Source organism: Globicephala melas, chromosome 14, assembly GCF_963455315.2.
Source record: "Globicephala melas chromosome 14, mGloMel1.2, whole genome shotgun sequence".
In the NCBI taxonomy this organism is placed as follows: Eukaryota; Metazoa; Chordata; class Mammalia; order Artiodactyla; family Delphinidae; genus Globicephala; species Globicephala melas.
Window position 1 is genome coordinate 53,173,022 of NC_083327.1, and position 16,416 is coordinate 53,189,437.

At 39.8% G+C, this 16,416-nt stretch overlaps 1 protein-coding gene across 3 annotated transcripts in view; it reads left to right on the forward strand.

Moving 5' to 3' along the window:
- The window catches only part of TRMT11 (tRNA methyltransferase 11 homolog), a 63,347-nt gene extending 53,829 nt beyond the window's left edge, over positions 1-9,518 (forward strand). For all 3 annotated transcript variants that reach the window (XM_030853523.2, XM_070043458.1, XM_060283625.2), the window contains exon 13: positions 7,453-9,518. In XM_030853523.2, coding sequence (XP_030709383.1) covers positions 7,453-7,584 — 132 coding nt within the window. In that variant the 3' untranslated portion in view covers positions 7,585-9,518. The remainder of the gene's footprint in view (positions 1-7,452) is intronic.
- The last annotated feature ends 6,898 nt before the right edge of the window (positions 9,519-16,416 follow it).

Consider the following 16,416-nt stretch of genomic DNA (forward strand, 5'->3'; position numbering starts at 1 on the left):
GCTTGAGTCAAGAGACCAACATTTTCAGCAAAGGTACAGAGACATGAGAGGGGTTATGGTGCATTCAGGGAACCCTAGACATTTAAGCATGACTGAAATACTAAGTATGTGGGGAGGAGTGGCTTGAGAAGTGGAAAACCAAAGGCCTGCCTAGTGTTGAAGGTCTTTACATACCAAAGAGTTTCAAGTTTATCCTATCGGTGATGGCAAGCCCTGAGGAATGTGAGTTAGTAGAGTGACAGAAGTTCTTGTTTTAGGAAGGTCACCCGGGCTTTAACATGCAGGCAAGTTTTTATTATGGAAAGATGCCTGTGATACCAGCCTGGAGGCTTCTGGCATGGTCATGTGAAGATGATGCGGCTGTCAACTAATAAAGGTAGAAACTGGAGATTGTGGGCGAGACAGTGGAATTGAGAGCTTCAGGGGAGGTAGATGTGCCAGGACCTAATGACTAATTGAATAATTGGGGTAAGGGAGACAGGAGTTAAGGATAACTTTTAGAAATCTGGCTTGGGGTAGCTGAGTAGGTGCATGTATCTTTACCTGTCCTCCCTACTTCCCAAAGGACATGGCGCAGTGCCGCTTTCCTGGACTGCTGCAGGAGTCTTCCAGCTGGTTTCCCTGCCTCTGGAATTTCTCCTACCATTATGTTTCCTGTACGGTAGCCGGAATATCTTTCACAATGTAAACAGATAATGAAACTCCCCTGCCTAAAAGTCATCAATAACTTTGTGAAATTTAGACTAAAATTCAGAGTCCTTCACATAACCTTCAAGGCCGGCCCGATCTTAGGCTTCTGGCCTGTCTCTCCAATTTCATTTTGTGCCACCTTCCCTTTAGTTTTGCAAGCCTTAGCCACACTAGCCTGCTTTCAGTTCCCAGAATGTACTTACCTCTTTCAAGTCTGAGTCTTTTCACATTGTTTCCTCCCTCATTGTGTTCCCTAGAATGCTTTCTTCTGGTCTCTTTCTATGAGTAAATTTGACTCATCCTTTAGGTCTCAGATAAATGTCACTTCCTTAGGGAAGCCTTTCTTATGCATTCTCTTCTCCCCCATCTAACTAGGTGTCTCCTTATATTCTTATAGTAACCCTTTTCTTCCCAGTGTTTAATCATGGTTTGTAAATACATGTTTGGGTATACATTGTTTAATGTCTCTTCCCGCTAGTATATAACTGTGAATTCATGGAGCTTGACTGTTTTGCTCACCACTCGGTAAATATTTATGGAATGAATAGTAATTGTTCAGTGATTGTTTTGGGCCCCTCTAGAATAAAAAACAATCAAATTCAACAGCATTTAAATCATCCATTTGAAAGAAGAGTAGGAATAGATAGTTAAGGCTGGCTAAAAGTTTTCTGTTTCAAAATACACTGAATTTTATCATTACCCTGATATCACTCCTCAAAAGTCAGTGGTACAGAAACATTTTAATCCTATCATACCTAGGCCTCATTTCTCATGAGAAGCAAACCAAAAAAGCAGCTGAATCGCCATACTGTGGAAAATCATAACACCTTCCTTCTGTTTAAGGGAGATGATAACAAAGAATGGCAGATTTCTGGGAGAAGGCAGTAATTAGAAGGATAGTTTTACCTAAATGGAGTTGTGAACTTTAGTTTCTTTAAAGTCTGAGCAGTTTTATGATGTTCAGGACGCTCTTACATATATGTATTCTCCCAGTGTAATCCAGAGTGTCATTCGTTCCATTCAAAGTGTCAGCTTCAGGGCTTCTCTGGTGGCGCAGTGGTTGAGTCCGCCTGCCGATGCAGGGGACACGGGTTCGTGCCCCGGTCCGGGAAGATCCCACATGCCGCGGAGCGGCTGGGCCCGTGAGCCATGGCTGCTGAGCCTGCGCGTCCGGAGCCTGTGCTCCGCGGCGGGAGAGGCCACAGCAGTGAGAGGCCTGCGTACCGCAAAAAAAAAAAAAAAAAAAAAAGTGTCAGCTTCAGATGTAACTACAAAACATACAGTTTTTTTTTCTTTTCTTGAAAAGTTGTTCCCCTTTAGATTAACATTTATTAAATTACAAGTGGCTGAAGTACTTTCCTTTCAATGTCTCCTGTGTTCTTTTTGATGCTCTACTTTTGATGTAGAGTTATTTGTAAAAATAAAGATTAACTTGAATAAGGTCTAGTTTATGTACTTTTCCTTTATTTTTCTCGAGAATAATTTGCAAATGGACATAAATGACAATGATACACTTTACAGTCACTAAGGTAAATATGTATTTGTATATTTCCACACTATTCTTCTGAAAATGAAATGGTGTGAATAAATGCCAGTGCCCTCTGAAGGAAAATGGCCATCATGTTGCTGCTCTGTAACTCTAGGTGTTTACAGCAATCAGGACTTAGAGACAGTGAGGGAAATAGAGCGCTCCTGACAGTCGGATGCATGATGGTCAGCTCTGCTTTAAACTATCTTTATCCACAGCGGGAAATACTATACAGAAGGATTTATCTGCTTCAGCCAGCAGAGGGCACTGTACACATAAAAGTACACTACCAATTGTAAAGCTTCCTTTGATTTTTTTTGGCAAGTGTGTTAAAATTCCTCGAGTGGTTTATGTTTAGAATTAGCAGTACTGATAGGACAGGAAATTGGCTGGGTGGGACAGTGGTTAAAGGGGTTCTGTCTAAAAGTTTAGATCTGAAATATGTGCTACCAAATATGTTGCTGTTCCGTGAAGAATGTCCTCTAAATGTCAAACTCCATTTTGAACGACCCACTAATCTACCATGTGGGAAGTTAACTCTTTAACCATTGTTTTGATGTAATTTCTACTTAAAAAAAAAACAACAACTGTGATGGAAAACGCATGAGCTTTGAAGTCTGATCTAGTCTACAATTCTGGAAATACTGCTTACTAGATGTGTGACTTGTGGCAGATTATTTAGACTCTTTTAGTCTCTTTCCATATCTGCAAAATTTAGATAATAATCTGTGAAAAGATGCAGAAAATTAAATAATTCACTTATGTAAAACACATAGTTGCAAATATGTATCAGTTGCTTTCTTGAATCAGAACTTGTATGTTTCTTGTCATATTTACAATTGCTGTTTGTCTTACAAAGTTAAGTGATAGGTCTGAAAGCTGTGTATTTCCATTATGTAGCCATCTGTAGCTAGCACAGATTTTCCTACAGAAATTCTTGATTTCTGGTTATAAAAATGATAAACAGTAGATAGTGTAATCAACAATCTTAATATTTTATTCATATTTCCTTAAGTACTGCCATGTGCCAAAATTTAACCAGTAGTTATGAAATTTGGGAAAAGTGGTCTGTAATCTTTCATTGCCATAGTTTTCTTTCTTGGCATTTCCTAATTCTTTGTGTATTTTTATTTTCCATGAAGTATTTCTTGCTTACTAAAGATTGGCAGAACTCAGGTTTCATGATACATAGATGATATCATGACTGATAGTGATAGACAGATTTGGAAGTGTTAGAGAAACCAGAAATCAAACATTGGGGCAAGATTGAGTTAGTGAGGGATATCAAGCATTGTGTTGCTTGAGGATACTCTTCTCCTTTTAAGTAAACCCTTGGCATTTGAGATACTGAGTTGAAAAAAAAATCTGCAGATATTCTTGGTTGAGATGGGCAGGGAATGTGAATAGAGAAGAGTTATCAAAAGGTGATGAAAAATATGTAGAGTTGAATATCATCATCTCAAGTGTGAGCCCTGGTAAACTAAACTAAAGATAGGATGAAAGAGAGAGTGAAAAGAGAAAAAAATAGCGAGCTTGCCGTTTTATTCAGCATCAAGTTAACATAAGTTCTGAATGCTGCAAATGGTATTTTTCATAAGGACCAGAGTATATGTTAAATGTGTATTGTTCATAGGTAATGATATTTACATATATGATATGTATGTGATAATATGTGGACCATAAATGTACTGAATGTTTTATGTGGAACATTTTATGAACCATATCTTTTCCACCTAGATGAAAATGGTAGCCAAAGTCTCTGGAGTGTCTGGCTTATCCCGAAGCAGGACTTAACGCTGCTAGTAATAGAACGGCTCTTGCCAGGTCCCTGGCTGCACAAGGGATTTGGAGCTTTTGGATTCTCCAGGAGTTTTTGTTATGAATGTCTTATTTCACAATTAGGGGGCAATCAATCTTATAGAAGGAGGCGTTCCACTATAGGACCCAAACACATACCTCACATTGATTCTTCTCTACTCCCTGGGAGATAAATAGCATTTCCCCCAGCCCCCAGAGGTTGCATTTCGAAGGTTAATAGTCTTTCCCCACTTTTCCTGTAGCATGTATTTCTCTGTCACTGGGTCTCTGTAGCACTGAATATATGGTCTTTTAGGGGCTTATTTTGCTTTTACTACTATATGTTCTGAGCGAATCTTGAAGTCTAAACTAGTTAGATAAAGAATGCCATAGGTAGTATATGTTTTCTTGATAAACATTAATTAGCATAGGTTTTAATCATTACTTTTGGGTTTTCCAGGTTTCTGCTGTTCATTCTCCGTCTCTGCCTCTGGTCTTTATAGTCTCTTCTTCATCCTCAGTTTGTCCTATGTATATCCTTTAAGTCAAAGACAAGCTATTTGGTTAAGCTCCCACTTTTGTCTATGAGGATACCTACCTTCTATTGTGCTTCAGCTTTTCTCTCCTGCTTCCCCCAGTGAGCTGCATAATTGGCAGTTTAGGTGGGTTAGGCACACAAGTAACTGAGCCTGAGTCAGTCCCCGGCCCATCCTGGTCTTCAGCTGTCTTACCATGCCTCTACCTTTTAATCTAGCACTCTGGGATCACACATTTCTGTCCTGTCATTCCACTGCAGCCCCAGGACATTCACTGAAGTAGTCTGCAGTGCATTTTGAGATGTAGAGGTGCTCTTGCATGGCTTAGAGGAGTCACAGGGAGAAGAGAGGACAGAAGGCAAAGCTGGGAAGGATCTCACTGCCTGACAGTGTTCTGATCCCTCTTGTACAGAAGAGGAAAGTGAAAAGACATTCAGCAAACTGATGTGCAATTGAATCTCACTCCCAAATGTTAAGGGAAAAGCCTCAGAATTAGGGAAAGTTTGAACCCGTTTGGATTTTAGCCAGAATGCTGGAATATTAGATTTGCATTTTAATAAGTTGCATTTGATCCCATTATGGAGAATAGAGAGGGAGCCACAAAGGCAAGGCAACTGGCAGTTTAGGAAAAAAGCAAGGAGAGATGAGGAAGGCTTAAACTATAATAGTGGAGTTACGGGTGAAGAGGAGGAGTGGATTTGAGAAATTTAGGATGCAGAATCTAAGATTTTAGGACTGACTTAATGTGAGAAGAAAAGGGAGAGCGATTTGACCCAGGTTTCTGATTTTGATGACTGGGTGGAGAATGATGCAAAGAGCTGTGAGAAGTAATGTAGCAGGAGAGATGTCACATCTGGACATAGCTTTACATATAACCAAGTAAAGGTATTTCTGCCAGGATTAAGGTAATGTAGTTCAGAAAGTAGGCAAGTTTTCTAGTGATCTTATTTGATATAAGGACAGAATGTAGAACGCCTGGAAGAGCAGATGATGGCAAATCCCTTCCTTTCCTATGACTCTTCAGTCAGACTTCTGATAAAAGTTGCCATGCACAAGGCAAGGCTAAATGCTGGACCATCATCCTGTATTGCTGCTCTCCCAGGCCCAGTCTGGAGATGTGGACGTTGAGTCCTCCTGTCCAGTCGACAGTACTGCTAGGGTTATGGTATCCCTCAGGCATCCTGTGGCTCCTTATATCTCCTTCTAGTATGAAAATTTTGTATCATTGAAATAATCCTCTTAGTTACTAGAACAAAGTTAATAGCATTTCTGATCCAGGTCTCTTCCTTTCTGGGGAGCCTTTGTTCATCACATGTTTATTCCCTGAGATACTCCTTCTTCTTGAGTTGAGGCAAGAGTTAGCTCTTTTGGGGAAAAAAACCTCATTATATTATAGTTAAAGGGTGTAGTCCCTGGGTCTGGTAGACCTGTGTTCAAATCCTAGCTCTGTCACTTACCAGCTGTATTATCTTGTGCTTGTACTCTTAAATAACTCCTCATCTGTAGATGGTAATAAGAGTGTACTTATCTCTTAGAGCTGATGAGTTTGTATTAGATAGTGCATGTAAAGCATTTAGGATGATTTTTGGCCCATAATAAATACCCCATAAATACTACCTTTCATTTGGTATTCTTTAACTTTTTATCTTTTGGGGATTATATAGCCTGAAGTTAGTAACCATTGGCATGCTTTCACGTGCTTGCAAGAATTTGGAACTGTAGTATACTTAGTGTCATAAAATTTAAATAGCCACTTTTTTTCTTTTTAAATGAATCAGGAAATCTGGGCATGTTTAATAATTTCTTTTTTTGTGTAATTTAAAAAAAACATTCTGGGGCAAAATAGTTTCTGAATAAACAAATCAGCCAACATAATTTTATTTTGGCTAAACCTGGGCTTTTATTAATATTAGATATGAGGGAGAGAATGAAAGTATTCATCTCATACAGGAATGAGGAAAAATACAAAACTATTTTGAGGATTGTTATATTCCAGATATATTTGTAGATATCATTTTGATACTGAAACCGATAAATAATTAGGCTTCATATTTTCTAATTATGTCTCCCGTCTATTCTCAGAATCACATTAATCCCTGTACATTTGAATATGAATTTACAGAAATGCATGGGAAATGAGATTTTATTTCTAATTAGATTTTTTTTCACAGTTTAAGGTGGCTAGTGAAATTGGCTGAGAAGCTGATGTTTCAATGTTGTCTGTCAGTCTTCTTATCCTCAATTTTCTAAGCTGAAACATGACATTTTAGCCCAGGTTAATATTTCCAGTTTCCAAATGTCAGTCTAAGCACTAGTCCTCACCTGTCTCTGAAGTCTAAAAGTGTGAAAATCACTTGTTTATCCTGTATCTTCATCTACTGAGGTTACTTAAAGTTGCCAGGAATAGTTTATTTCATTAACTGAACGTGCATGTACTCCCAAACAGTTTTACTGATCTGTATGACATCATACAAATGTAATAATTTGTTGTTGTACACCATTGGAGTAGAAGCTTCCTTGCTTGATAATTCTTATAGTCAAAGACGGTTTCAGTTTGTGCTGAACTAGGAATCGGAAGATGCAGGTGGTTGTCCCAACTCGAGTTGCCTGGATGATTCTCTTTGCATTCCCTGGGTCTCTGTTTTCCCAGTAAAAGTTTTTGTCTTCTCTGTCCAGAGGACTGTTGTGTGGATCAGATGAGGTGAAGTAAGTGAAAACACTTTGGATACCCAAGCATGATACAGATATAAAGTGGTGGTGTATTTCTTGTTCATGTAATAAAGGAAAACAACTGTGTACCAGAGAGTGAGATTTTGCTTAAAGTAAATGACTGCTTTGGTTGCAGGCTAACGAAAGAAATAACTCAAACATCTTTATTTTCTGTATTTTCCAACCAACCAGAACCGGGACCAGTATTTACATCTGCTGAGTGATCACTTTCTGCCGTACCAAGGTCATAATTCCTTCCGTGAGAAATATTTCAGTGGGGTAACAAAAAGAATTGCCAAGGAAGAAAAATCTAGCCAGGAATGAAAATTAGGATTTTGACAATGGAGAAAGAATAAGGATTTGATAGAAAAGACATCTGGATGTGAACTTTCATGTATGATACAGAAAATGTACTGTTTTAAATAATTTTATATAACAAAATAAATGCTATAAAGTCAACTGAACAATTCTTTTAACGTTAGCTTTGTTTTATAGACTATTCTGTTGTATGTGGTCTTTTGAACTTTATATTTATGCTTTCAAGTATTATGGAAATTGAAAACAGTTATATTTTTGGTAATTAATTTACAAATGGTGTTGACTTTTTAAACAGATATCTGCTGGATATGTTATAGGCATTAATAGTGTTTGAGAATTTATTCATTAGGTAGGCTTGTTTAATTTTGGTTTTGATTGTAATTGTTTTACATTGTCACTAATAAAGCTTACTGAGGATTCCTAAAATCGTGTAGTATACAGAGGGGATGTGATGAAGGAAATGAATTTTTATTTATAAATCCCAGACAAGTTAGTAACACAATGATAATGTTGATGATGAGAAAGGCTAGGTCCTGACAACCTAAAAAGATTCCAAACTCCTTGAGGCCTGTCCACATCTGAAGCTCGTCTGTACCTTGGATTTGCTTCTGCATTCCTAAACCTTGACTGTCGGTCAAGTTAACTACCCACAATTTTTGGTTTAGAAAGTAACTGATAGTTAAAAGCAGTAACAACAACACAAATCCTTGATGGTTCCCTAATGGCATTAAGTCTAATCAGAGCTCTTTGAAATAGAAGCTGTATTTTCTTGAAGGAGAAACTTTGCTGAGTCCACATTGTGTCCATCATGAAAATATCTTGTTTGAAAACCACTCTACCCATTAATTCAGGATGCTAATAGCTTTCCTGCTCTCGGTGGTCAAAGTACCTCAGCAGGACGGCAGTAAACGAATCCTCTCTCTTTAACCAGAGCCTATTTTTATTTATGCTATTATTATTATTTTAGTGTTACTGCTGGCTTTTATGGACTCACAGTTTGAATGTGCATAGCTTAGGACCTCCGGAAGACCAGTGCTGCCCAAGCAGAGAGAGAGAGAGCAGGCCATCCGCCTAGTTCTCCCTCCTTTTCTTGTCCTGCAGCTCTGAATTTCAGCAGCAGATCTCAAACATTTCAGTGATTGTTTTGTTTTGGTTTCTGGATGTGATTTGTGGTACACTGGGGAAAATCTAAAAGTATTCAAGGATGATTTATTTTCAGTATTTCTGTTGTAAACTGACTTATTTAAAATTTTTTGAGGTTATATGGGCGGTGAGTTTGAAACTTTGTAGCTGACTAAATTTGGAATGAGATTTTAGCCTTGCCCCATTTTTTGGTTGTCACAAAAATTAGTCCAAATTAGTTCCAAATTAGATCTGGAAAAGTTGCAACATTAATTTTAGTCACTTTGTTCTTAAAAATTATCCAACATTAAAAAAATATATTTCAAATTATTTCTTATTACCATTAGTGGAGGCCTTCTAATCTTTAATTCTTCATTGTTGTGAGGTTTATTTTCATATATATCAATAAGTTCAGTCTCCCATTCCTGAAATGTCACCGGACTCAGAGTGTGAATTTGTGCAGTTGTTTTGAGGTTAGTACTCAGAAGTGAAAAAGAAACCCGATCACTTTCAACCGATTTTGATTTTAGTGCAGGTAACACGTCCTCTTATTCTAAAAAAAAGAGACTTTATTTTCTGGCATCAGGATCTTACTACTTCTGCATAAGTTGGAGAAGATCATTTCTGGGATTGCTTTAGTTTTATGTGTATTCCTCATGCACTTACTGGCAGGAATATCACCTAGCAAAATGCCTACATTTTAGGTAGTCCTGTAGTATGAATTTACAGTGTAATCTGTGAGTGAACCCTAGGTGGTCTGTGGGCTGGCCTATTTAATGTTTATAATATGACAGACTCTATAATTTTGTTGCTGGCATATATTAAAACATCCATAAAATACAGACGGTTACGGATGTAACCATCTTGGTGGTGTTTCATCATAAGTAACCTCCTTCCCATCCATTCTGGTGGATTTTTTTTTTTTTTTTTTTGCTGTGATAGTTGGGAAGGAATAGTGGAATAGGAGGTCTTTGGGGTATTTAGCCAAAGTTTAAAATCTGCTACAAATTTCTAGCCACTTCCTGCCCAAGGTAACCCAGGTTTAGGCCTGTTCGCCACTAACTTCCTTATGACTAATTCTTTAAGTACAGAGATTGAGCAATGAAACATTTTCAAACTGTTTAAACTCTGGGAGGTAAGTCAGTGTTACCATTATTTCCTTATGGTGGAAACTCACTTAAAATTCAGGACTGGGCTTCCCTGGTGGCGCAGTGGTTGAGAGTCTGCCTGCTGATGCAGGGGACACGGGTTCGCGCCCCGGTCCGTGAAGATCCCACATGCCACGGAGCGGCTGGGCCCGTGAGCCATGGCCGCTGAGCCTGCGCGTCCGGAGCCTGTGCTCTGCAGAGGGAGAGGCCACAACAGTGAGAGGCCCACGTACCGAAAAAAAAAGAAAAAAGAAAAAAAAAATTCAAGGCTTCTCTGGTGGCGCAGTGGTTGAAAGTCTGCCTGCCGATGCAGGGGACACGGGTTCATGCCCCGGTCCGGCAAGATCCCATATGCCACAGAGTGGCTGGGCCTGTGAGCCATGGCCACTGAGCCTGCGCGTCCGGAGCCTTTGCTCCGCAACGGGAGAGGCCACAACAGTGAGAGGCCCACGTACCGCAAAAAAAAAAAAAAAAAAAAAAAAAAATTGATATACCCTACATATTTAAGAAGAATGGTGATTACAACTAAAGAACTTTATTTCAAGTTCGGTAGGGAAAAGTAGAGTATGAGTTAACATACCAAATGCATTGTAGTGAATGTGTTTACATTATTGGATGAAAAATGTGCTTTAAAAGTTTGGGACAGAAACAACTTTTAAGGTAATATGTTTTATACTCTTATAATTAAACAATCAGGGATGACTTTTTTTTTTTTAACATCAGGAAATTAGATGTTAAGTTTGTGTTATCTAGATGCCAATATAAGCAAATCTGACTCTTGAATCAAAGGCCTTAGTCCTTTTGGGTTAAGAGAACTAACCCATGCTGGAAATATTATCAAGTATTGCTAATCCAAAGAGATATGTAATAAAACATTATGTGTTGAAAATCAAAGGTGACATTTTTAGGGGGAAATGATCTTTCTACACCATTCTAATCTCCCTTGTAAAACCACCGTGGAACTAAGCTGATGTTCATGGTTCTAATACTAAACAAGGCACTGGCCCTGTATAAATTCATTAATGGAACATAGGGGTAGAATTGGAGGTTGGTGTTGCTGAGACTATTGATGACCTTATTGTTGATTTGCCTGTTTGACCAAAAGGGAGTAAATTATACCAGAATAAGGACTTTGGCTCTTTTTACAAGAGCATGGGTTTTCTCCATTATAAAGTTATTTAGAAAACTAAACACTTGTAAGAATCTTTCTGTCTTAGAAGGATTGTATTCATAGAACAAGCGAAGTCTACTTTGATTTCCAACTCACCCACTCCCATTTTTCTCAGATATTTATCAAGTAATGTGGTTTGTAATCCAAACCAAAAAAAAAAAAGTGCCTTAATCCAGAACATACACATGGACACAATAACACTAGACTGATGATGTTTGTACTTTACTAAAACATTGAGATCGTCTCTAAAACAGAGTGGTTTAAGAACATAAGGTCTAGAGTGTAAAGAATTGTAATGGAATGATAAACATATCTGCGATTCTATCTAGCCATAGCATCATGGAGACAGCACATTCCTTGATGTTCTTTGGGCAAACCTGACTCTATTCCCTTAATAGAGGTCTGCCTCAGGATGTTCATATGTTTCACTATGTGGGATAAGCAAGTTGACATTTAGACATAACTGAGGCCAACCTGGAATTTGGCTCTTATCCCTTGCTTTATAAGCCATTGTAGACAGGCTCTTAGGGGGATGGAGGCTAAATTCTCATGGCAGTCTCTTAAGAAGCCTGGGCCATGGAACAAAATAGGCTTAAAAGATGAATGTTAAGATAAGCCAGCTTCACTTTATGTAACTGCTAGCCCTATTTCTTGGGACATTAGGACGTGCTTAGTATATTTTTGTTCTAGAATTTGAATGTTCTTACTAAGATAATTATATCGCGGTGATGCCAAACTGAATCACCTAAAAAGGAATCTCCTTTGACCTCTATGACTTTAAAATCTCTCCTTTAATCAAGCCTTCCTGACTTTCTCCTGAGGGCTTATCAGAAGAACTCTATTTTGTCTAACATCCAGCAGTGGAGATTAGCTGGGCTTATGTGTGAAATTAGTCAGATTTTTAAAATGGCTGAGGAGAAAATTAAAATTGGAAATGAAATGGTACTTGGGTTGGGCTTTGATGGGCTGCCCAAGTATTGTATCTAATGTGTTGTACATTCGTGAAGTGGATCAGGATGGTCAGAGCTGGTATTGATGAGCTTTAAAAATCTGTAAAACCTCTTTAATATCTGTTTATTTATAAATCATGGGCTGGAGTATCTCACCACAAGTCTGAGTGCTTCCAGCACAAACAGCAAAACTTCTTTTTGCATTATTTTTCTATAGTTTTTACCTCTTGGGAGACAGTTCTCCATAGATGCCTTGGGTTTCTATACACCTTACTAAAGAGGGCACTGACCCCCTGCATCGTAGACCGTCTTTTGGTGGGGTGTGAGCACCCTTGAAAGATACAGGTAGTGTCTCCACCTCCCCTGCCTCCTCCCTCTTCTGAAAAGGGAAGAAGGCTATTCTAGCTAATAGTCTGCTAACTATTAGCTAACTACTGGGCTCTTTTCAAAACTGAACACCTGAGCCATCCAACCTGATACTTCCAAAGTGGAGTGGATCAGACAGACTCACAACTACCAAGATAGAAGGGCCCAACAAGCCTCACTTGTCCAATGGAATTGGTATATTCAAGAATGCAGCTGGCTTAGCCCTTGTTGCATCTTGAATTTAGATGAAAAGGTGCCAGCTATCCGTTTGGGGAAAGTTTTATCCCCCATTCCACTGCCTGAAACAAAGGGAGTGGCTCAATGGTGTCCTTGATTCATAAAGGTTGCATTTAGGGTGGGCTAAAAATACATTTAGGCTACAATCAGGAGATTGCTCTAAATGCCTTCTGCCTCGTTCACTGATGGATTGGCCAAACTGAAACCCAGTGGTGGTGGACTGCTGTGGCTGCTCGATCTCAGCGCCAGGTACACAGACCTGAAAACGGATGTGGCTGGCCTGGTCCATGGGCAGAAAAAGCTGTTCTCATAACTCCAGCCAATACCCTCTTTGCTGAGCCTTGTTATATTTTTACTGACTTTTAGGCTGTTGCTAATGACCTACGGTTTGTTCTGTCACTTGGGAAACTACAGATTAGCTGATTAAAGATACCCTTCCTTAGGGGCTACAAATAGTAGAAACAGACTGTGGCTGCCGGCAGAGCTGTCTGGGTCATTCTCTGATGAGACCAACTAGAGTAAAGCTGTTGGTTGGGCTGGCACCACCCAGATTGCCATCATTGTCCCACACATGGCAGCACATCCACCATTGTATAGACAGGACACAAAGTAAAGGACTATGTTTCTGATGCAGAGTTACCATTTGCTGCCAGACTTGTGACTCCTGCCAAAGGTAGACTCTGATTGCCTTGTGGTGAAGGAGACCACATTGCATGGAGTGTTGTCCAGCCTGCTTCTGGCAGATTGATTATTTTAGATCTTTGCCCCACTCTCAGAGCTGTTGGCGCTTTCTCGGGTTACAACAGTGTTGTTCTGCAGTTGACTCCAGCCACGTCACTTTGGCCCTTGAGACTAATTCGTGTCACATGTTTGGCTTTTTGGACCATTTGGTATTTGGTATGACAACGGTATTATACCTTTCATTGCAAAAGCCACTCGACCATGGGCTGATAGTCAAGGTATCTGGTAGACTTTCCACGCTCCCTACCATCCACAGGCATCTGGAATTTTTGAGCTCTGGAAATTTTCTCTACATTGTTCTGTGTTTTCTCTGGCAGTCATTTACCAAGCCTTCTCAGAAAGGCTTAGTACATTGCTCCAGAGCTGGCTCTGACTAGTGCAGTGTTTTGTCCTTTGTCAGACACCTAAGTCTTTTAGTTGGTGGGTTTCAACTCAGAGACAGCTGTTGATTAATAGCTTGAGTCTCAGGCTGGGAAGGTTTCCAAAACCAGCACCAAAGAGGGAGCTGTGACAATCTGGTCCAAAAGGACTCCTCTACCTAGTGTGCTTTATTATTGATGTTGAAGCCGGATAATCAATATTTCATCTGATTTATTATCTTTAATTTTCTTCTCCCTACACTTTCCTCTAGATCTCAAAAAATGTAAACAAAAATTGTCTTCTATTTTATTTTAATGGTAACTGCTTTTCCCTGTAGCAGTTATATGTGCTACTCTATTTTCCCTATGATACGTGTTCTAAGGCTTGCCTGCTGGTGATTGGTTGATGCCAGGGCAGAGAAAGAGCATGGTGCGTAGGGGAGCTACATGTGGTTTAGAATCACTGAAGGGTGATGTGTGACCTGGGAATCAACGAAGTAAGGCTAGAGATTATGGCAGGAGGGGTTTCTAACCTTGCCTCCCTCTGCTCTGGGGGAGGAAGGGAAGCTACCTCAGGATTTTTAGTGGGAAGGAGATATTATCAGGCTTGGTCTAACACCATCACTCCAGTGGTAATAGTTTGGAGTGAAGGGAGATACACTAGAAGCTGGGATGTTTGTCAGAAGGTTGTTGCAGTCATCCATCCAGGTTGGAGATGTAAGGATCTCAACTAGAGCAGTGGTAGTAAAGATTGAATGGAGAATATTAAGAAGATGAAATGAGCATGTCTTGGTGATTGACTGGGCACAGGGATGAGTAATGGATGATATCCAGGGTTCCAACTGGGTGACTGCATGGATGGCATGACACAAATTGGCATAGAAAATAGTGGAAAGAGGATGTGTTTAGGATCGGACAGACATCCTGAACATGAGAAGCCTATGGAACAGGCACAGAGACCTGCACAGCAGGCTGTTGAGTATTCAAGGCCGAAGCTGGATAGTGATTGCAAACGTGAGGAGCAGAAGATCCCTGCGTGAGACAAAGAACTACTGAGTTAACATACCCCATACAGAGCTAAGGTTCCTTCTGTTGCATTGTCCCCCTGCATGGTATGTATGTTTAGCAAAGAGAATTGGCACGACCCAATACCCATGAGACTGGATCAGGCAATTCCAAAGTTATTACAAGAAATTTATATTCGAGTTACTAATGAGATGAAATTACTATGTTGTACTACTAGAAGCTGCAGAGAGCAACACTGGCTTTGGGGTGATGTGCTTCTGTCCGACTGGATGGGTGCACGCACTCCATTTGTTGTATATATCAGTGAGCCTCATCGTAGAATTAGAACTTTAAAAACCGATAGGCTGCTGTTAGTTGCCTCTAAGAGAAACCTGCTAAAGAAACACAGGCCATGCTGTTTGAACTCTGGATGTAGGAAAAGAAAAACTCAAGAGTTTTTTTCACTCTTCTCCTTATCCTTTAAAATTAAAAATACTTCCCCTTTCTCTTTTTTAAGTAACTATGTAATAACTTTTGGGTAGCAACATAAAAATTACAGGGTAGGCCAGAATGGGGAAATTTTTAATTAAACTGGGGGTTTTGTTTGTTTCTTCGTTATTAAAAAAAGTTGGGCCAAAATCCTGATTTCCCTCTACTCCCTTTTTATATATACTTACGCATTTGGCAGAGTTCATGACAAAACCTCTTCCCAGCTGAGGATGAGCCAAAAACCTTTTCTGAAGCTCCTACTAATTTGGATTAAACTAACTGGTCGAAAGCTTCACACAAATTCTGCCAGGAAATGTCATAAGATCCCTTGACATTTAATTCTACAAACAGTCTTATCTTTTGGAGCAAAATAGAGAATAAAAATTTATTTTTTGATTTATGCCTTTGTTAGCTTGTTTTCTTTCTTAGTTTTGGAAAAACAGGTCAAGAACCTGAAAACAACAGAACTTTGTTTTTGCCTCCAGTCTGGCTTCTAAACCCGAAGAGAGTAACTTGCATGATGCTAAGTGGGTTCCTGAGGAAAGAAGGGCAAGATGAGTGCTGTGTAATGAGCAAGGCTTCTTGGAGAAGACATGACACGTTTCCACGAGCTGTGAGTGGTCCAGGAGACTCAGTCCTGTAGCAGGTGATGTCACCTAGTGCACCAGAACCAAGGGTTAGACCTCGAAGCCTATCAAGTTGATCTCTGTATACTTTGTTGCCATTCTTAGCAATGAAAAAGACACAGCCCCTGTCCTCAATGAGCTTATAGCCGGTGGGGCTGCAAGTGGTAGTAAACAAGGAGATAAGTAGTCAATTCAAATAGTCGCCAGTCTTACCAGAGCATTAGTCCACGGTGAATATAAGAGGAGCAGTTAACCACTTCGAATAGTGTAGGGTGTATTAACCATGTGTTTCTGATATTTTGACATGTGGGACCTTGCTGATCTTGGAGAGACTGCTCCTTCCAGGGCCAGCCAATTCCTAGAGGCGGTGAAGGACTCGCCTGCTAGTGTGTCGCTCATATGCAGACTAAGCAGCTCAGAGCCCATATACCCCTACGTCCTCTCTCAGCCCCTTACACTCTGGGCCACTATTCCCATGTCATAATCACTCAAGGGCCAGATACAGACAATTAAGGACAGACCCTACACCCCAGAGCCCACTGAAACTATTCAAACTAGCCAATCTCAAGCCTGCTTACCCTACTTCACAGTTTGTTCCTGTGGGAACCCCAGTAAAGGCTCTTG